We start from the raw sequence: 5,256 nt of genomic DNA on the forward strand, positions 1-5,256 counted from the left end.
TTTGGTCTGGAAGGAAAGAGTGCAAAATTTCAGTACAATTCAAGGTTACTATTTGCAGGCTTTGCTGCTATAGAGAACACACTTTCTAGGAACAATTCCTTTAAAAAAGCCTTGTCTGCCTGGGATCAGCTGTGCAAGAGGCAAGCACTGGAACACACCAAGGTGTGCACCTCCCGGAGGCAGTAAATGCACACCTTTTTTCAGAAGCCAACAGTATGCATGAGACTTCTTCAAGTCACCTGAGTGTATTCAACAGAATTATCACCACACCTATAGAAAGGACCCATACACACCTCATCAACTGCAATTCTGCAGCTAATTATCAATGAGCAGGAGAGAACTGTGGCTGTCTGTTATCCCAGCCTGAGCAGATGCTCCCCATAAGGGTAGCAAGCTTGTCACCAAGCTAGCAGGGTCACTGGACACAGGGGAACTGCAAAGCAACAGCTGCTTCCATTTCCCAGCAGATTCCTGTAGTAGGTCTTCTGTATTTTCTGTGTATTCTGTACTGCATACAGCTCTGGAGCCCTCAGCACAGGAAACACATGGAGCTGTTGGAGTGGATCCAGAGAAGGACCAGGAAGATGATTCAAGGGCTGGAGCACCTCTGCTACAAAGACAGGCTGTGAGAGTTGGGGCTGCTCAGCCTGAAGAGAAGGCTGCTGAGACACCTTATAGTGGCCTTCCAGTACTTGAAGTGACTACAGGAAAGATGAGGAGGGACTTTTCACCAAAGAGGGCAGTGATAGGACAAAGGGTAATGGTTTTAAACTGAAAGAGGGGAGATTTAGGTTAGACATCACGAAGAAATTCTTCCCCATGAGGGCAGTAAGGCACTGAAACAGGTTGCCCAGGGAGATTGTGGCTGCTCCTCCCTGGGGGTGTTCAAGGCCAGGTTGGATGAGGCTTGTGCAGTCTGGTCTAGTGGCAGGTGTCCCTGATCATAGCAGGGGGGGTGGAACCTGATGTCCAGGTTCCTAAGATCCTAAGGTCCTTTCCAACCTTAACCATCCTATGATTTAAAATTCAATATGTCAAATGCAAAAAAATAAATAAATTTGCAGATTGCTGACAACAGCAGCAACTGTTGTCACTGCAACTGTTGAAGGTTATCTAAAGATACAAGACCTCGGAGCTTATTTCCCTCATAGTCCTGAAGGCACGTCGTATCTTCCAGTGCTGTAAAACTGCATAATAAAACTCCCCAAAATGTCAACTTTGCAATCCTTTGCTCTCATGTAAAAAAACCCAACAAAACAATAAAATAATATTAAAAAAAAAAAGCAAAGAAAAAAATAACTTCTTATTCAATTAATACACTTATTTAAAATAAGTGTTATGAATTTTTTTAAGATACAGCAGTTGCTAACAGGAAATGCAATTCCTGTGATGTAGCTTCCAGGCTAAGATTGTTCCAGTTCCAGATCTGTTGGATTACTATGACTAAGCTCATGTATTTTGCATTAGATTTTCTAGCTAAAAAGTTAAGCAAATCAATTTAAATGATGCACTGTCTTTTAACGTTACATGCACAGATAAGGTGCACATCATCTGTATAAGTTATTTTCAGCTGTTTCAGAGTTTGCTGAGTAACTCCAGTAGTGGCACCTACAAGAACATAAATTAGGGAAAAAAAGCAAGGCAAAAAATAAGAGTAGATTTCTAGGGAATGTGTGATAAAATGTGAACTCCCATGATGTTGTAATAAGAAGTTAAACATTAACATAGGGGTATGTTATAATCATGCAGTCTTTAGCTGCTTCCTATTATATCAGCATGTATATTAAAAAAACAAAACAAAAAAACCCATAATGTTTAATACGCATTTAGAAAAAAAAACAACTCCTTGCCACTATAATTTATTTACTATTTGTAAGTTCTCATCTCGCTGAGAAGAAAACTACTTAGTGGACTGATACAATGTGTGTCCTGAACTCTTGGGCTCCACATCCTGCAAAGACCTGGAGCCAACTCAGGTTCAGCAAATGACAGGGCAGACTTACCTGCTGCTCTTCAAGGACTCCTTTTATGATGCGCAAGCGAAAGCCTTTATATTTGATGAAAGTTGATGAAGGCTGGCTGGGTAAAGCTGGAAGAGTTTCCTGAAATGAGTTGGTACCACCCAGAAACTTTTCACAGGCCTTCTTCATTTCTGCAACTGTTGGCTGAAGAATGTTCACCAGGCGGATTTCCCTCAGACAGCCTGATGGATTTGCCTCAACAAATTCCTTTATAGCCATTACAATCACTTGAGCACACAAACTGAGTGGGAAGCCAAAAATACCTGAACTCACTGCTGGGATGGCAACAGACTTTATACGATGTTCTGGATCGCAAACATACCGCAGAACATTCCTAATAGCTTCCTGAAGTAGGCTACAACATTTTTCCTTGTCATAAATATTCCACTTTGGACCAACTGCATGAATAATTTTCTTACAAGGCAGCCTCCCTCCATCTGTCACTGCTATTTCACCAGTTTTGAGTTGGCCATGCTTTACAATATGATGCTTGCTTTGCTGTAGTATTTCTGGCCCTCCAGCACTGACAAGGGCGAGCGCGAGGCCCCCGTCATGACTCAGGCGTTCGTTGGCTGCATTCACCAAAGCATCTGCCTTGTGTCTTGTGAGATCATCCTTACAAACACATACGTCAACTCCCTCCTTTATTTTTTTCCTGTATACTTCAGCAGTGCAATTTGTACTTTTGAAGATCAACTGACAAGCAAACGTTTTGAAAATGAGATTACTTAGACAGTCCTCTCTTTTCTTAAGAAATTCATAGACATCTTCAGTGATGGGGATCATCAAGCTGTCCTCATCCATTACCATGGCTGGCCCTAGGATACAGAATAATAAAAAGTGAAATCCAAAATAATACTGGCAAAACATTGCCTTTTATACAGAACAGAAGTGTGGTTTATAGCTCCCAATTTTATTCTACTGTTATTACTTACTGGTATTTTTTAGCATATTCTAATCTCTCTCCTTTCCATAGGTTTAGAAAGCACAACTAAGCAAAAAAAAATGAAGAAATCAAGGCCTCAAGTGCATAGCATTATTCTGTTCAAATCAACCTCCCCATCTAATAGATCCTCTCCCACCTTTCCTCAAGATCTTCTTCTCTTTCCTTCCAATGCCTTATGAATCACAGCAGCGTGAGTTGCAGAAAAATGGAAAGTCCAGGTCTGCTTTCTCAGCTTAACATATTTGGACTCTGAGAAACAGCCTTACATTGTTCACTGTTTCCTGTAAGCCTGTGAATACTTCCAGTTTCATCTTCTCAATCAGCAACCAACTCCCTTCTCGTGACTGAGCACAGGAAGGCATGGGCGTGGCCATGGTCCTGAGAGAACAACAACATGCCCTTCTCTGAAACAGTCTGTCTACAGGGTTCTCTTTTTGTGACCCAGCAGCTGCCCGACCTGGTGAAACATGCCCTGAGCCCCCAAAATGCCTGCTCAGATACCTTTTCCTTCTAAGTGGCTGACCTTATTCTTCCTCCAAAGGCCCTAAAAGATGACAACAACAACATCACTGAGCCTGTGGTGACTTGAGGGTTTGGGTTTGCCTTACTGTTTACCCTGAGGAGGATGCTTGGTCAAGATGCATGTCCTGCCACTTGTTTTATCCTCTCTCTTCTTTCTCTTTCCTACTGTTTATTCTCCCCACCATTAGGCTGACACAACCATTGTCAGGGACATTGAAAGCACTAGCCTGAAAGGCTGATACAGCAGCACAACTGAATGAACTGCCACTAGAACTCTAGCTGAGAAAGCAAATGTGAAAAGCCACACCCTAATCAGGGCTTCAAAATGCTTGTAAAAGCAGAAAATGCTACTTCTCCTCTGAACTTCCTGTGCTACAAAGGCTGAAGGCTGCCTCTCCCCCTCTCCAGGCCATTCTCAGCATTTTGTCATGAATTTCCAGCAAGGTCCAAAGGTGAGACCTCCAGAGCCCTGCAGGGTCAGTGACTCCCAGCTGCACCCACAGAGCAGTGTCTGCAGACACACTCGTTTAACTGTGGCACAGGGATCTTACACTGAACTTCGTCCTTAATCCCGTGGCTCTTCTTGGGCCTGCACTTAAAGCCAGTTCTTTCCTGGCGCGGAACTCAAGAATTCAGAAGGGCTTTTTAAACCACTTTTTTTAGGGAACGAAAAGAATGGTAAAGAGCAGGGCAGTTCTTGTATTATCACTATGGCAATACAGCCCTCTCTTGGCAGATGTCAGCACTGCTATATGCAGCAGTTATGTTAATTAGTGTACATCAATTTGTAGGAGTTTAATCAAACTTTCCTCCAGGGAATGCTACCTGCTTGTCAGAAAGAGCCTTAACGTTTTGCACCGACCAAGCACACACACTAATTCATCAAAACACTTCTGAGCTCCTACTTTTAGGAACAGAAAATGCAAGCAAATCCCGCTGAAGCCATGAACAAGGATGTTGATTCATAACCATCTCTCATTTATACGTTTCAGGTTGCTTCTGGCTATTCCATGTGGATGGTATTTTTTCCGGTTTGCTGGCTGCAGCTGGCAATTTTAATACTTAAAAACAGGAACGCACCGTGCAGATGGATAAACGAGAGGCTTACCTACAGCGCTGTTGTCCTTCCAGGTCCGGGGCAGGAAACTCTGTTTTAAAAAAAAACAACACAACAAAAAAAAAATCAACAAGCAAAGAGACAAGAGACTTTCCTGCTCGCCGGGCCGCGTTCCTGCAGGAGCAGCTCTGTCCCAAGGAAAACCGGCAGCACCGCCTTTTCCCACACTCGTAGGAAGTTTTCCAACATTTCAGTCGCGATTCCTGCGGCTGCTGCCGAGCAGGAATCCTCACCCGCAGGACCAGGGCAGAAAACAGCTCTTGTTTCCCCCCCACTTTGCCGCCCCGGGCACTTCCAGCCCCGCTCCCAACGCCTCACCTGGACGATCCCCATGAACGGGCGCGGCTGCCCCCGGACCCGTCCCCCTCGGGGAGGCCGCCCTGCCCTTCCTCGCATGAGCGGCGGGGGCGGGGAAGCGGAGCCCCGGCACGGACGGGGAAGCGAAAGCGAAAGAAGCGGGCGGCGATGGCGATGGCGATGGCGGCGGGCGCGGTGCTGGTGCGGCTGTGCCCCGCGCCCCAGCCCGGGGAGAAGGCGCGGCTCAAGCTGCAGCGCTACTTCCAGTCAGCCAGGCGCTCGGGGGGCGGCGAGTGCGAGGTGCGCCCGGGGCCCGCGCCCGGCACCTTCTGGGTGCAGTTCCAGCAGGAGAG

At 45.6% G+C, this 5,256-nt stretch overlaps 2 protein-coding genes across 2 annotated transcripts in view; one reads left to right on the forward strand and one right to left on the reverse strand.

Moving 5' to 3' along the window:
- The window catches only part of PARP9 (poly (ADP-ribose) polymerase family, member 9), a 14,941-nt gene extending 10,002 nt beyond the window's left edge, over positions 1–4,939 (reverse strand). Inside the window, exons 1-3 of the mRNA XM_009996207.1 lie at positions 4,925–4,939; positions 4,598–4,637; positions 2,004–2,839 (exon numbers count right to left, since the gene is read on the reverse strand). Coding sequence (XP_009994509.1) covers positions 2,004–2,839; positions 4,598–4,637; positions 4,925–4,939 — 891 coding nt within the window. The remainder of the gene's footprint in view (positions 1–2,003; positions 2,840–4,597; positions 4,638–4,924) is intronic.
- A 132-nt stretch (positions 4,940–5,071) lies between these two features.
- Positions 5,072–5,256, forward strand: part of DTX3L (deltex 3 like, E3 ubiquitin ligase) — a 6,028-nt gene continuing 5,843 nt past the window's right edge. The window contains exon 1 of the mRNA XM_009996208.1: positions 5,072–5,254. Coding sequence (XP_009994510.1) covers positions 5,072–5,254 — 183 coding nt within the window. The remainder of the gene's footprint in view (positions 5,255–5,256) is intronic.

Source organism: Chaetura pelagica, unplaced genomic scaffold (assembly GCF_000747805.2).
Source record: "Chaetura pelagica isolate M959 unplaced genomic scaffold, ChaPel_1.0 scaffold3, whole genome shotgun sequence".
NCBI lineage: Eukaryota > Metazoa > Chordata > Aves > Apodiformes > Apodidae > Chaetura > Chaetura pelagica.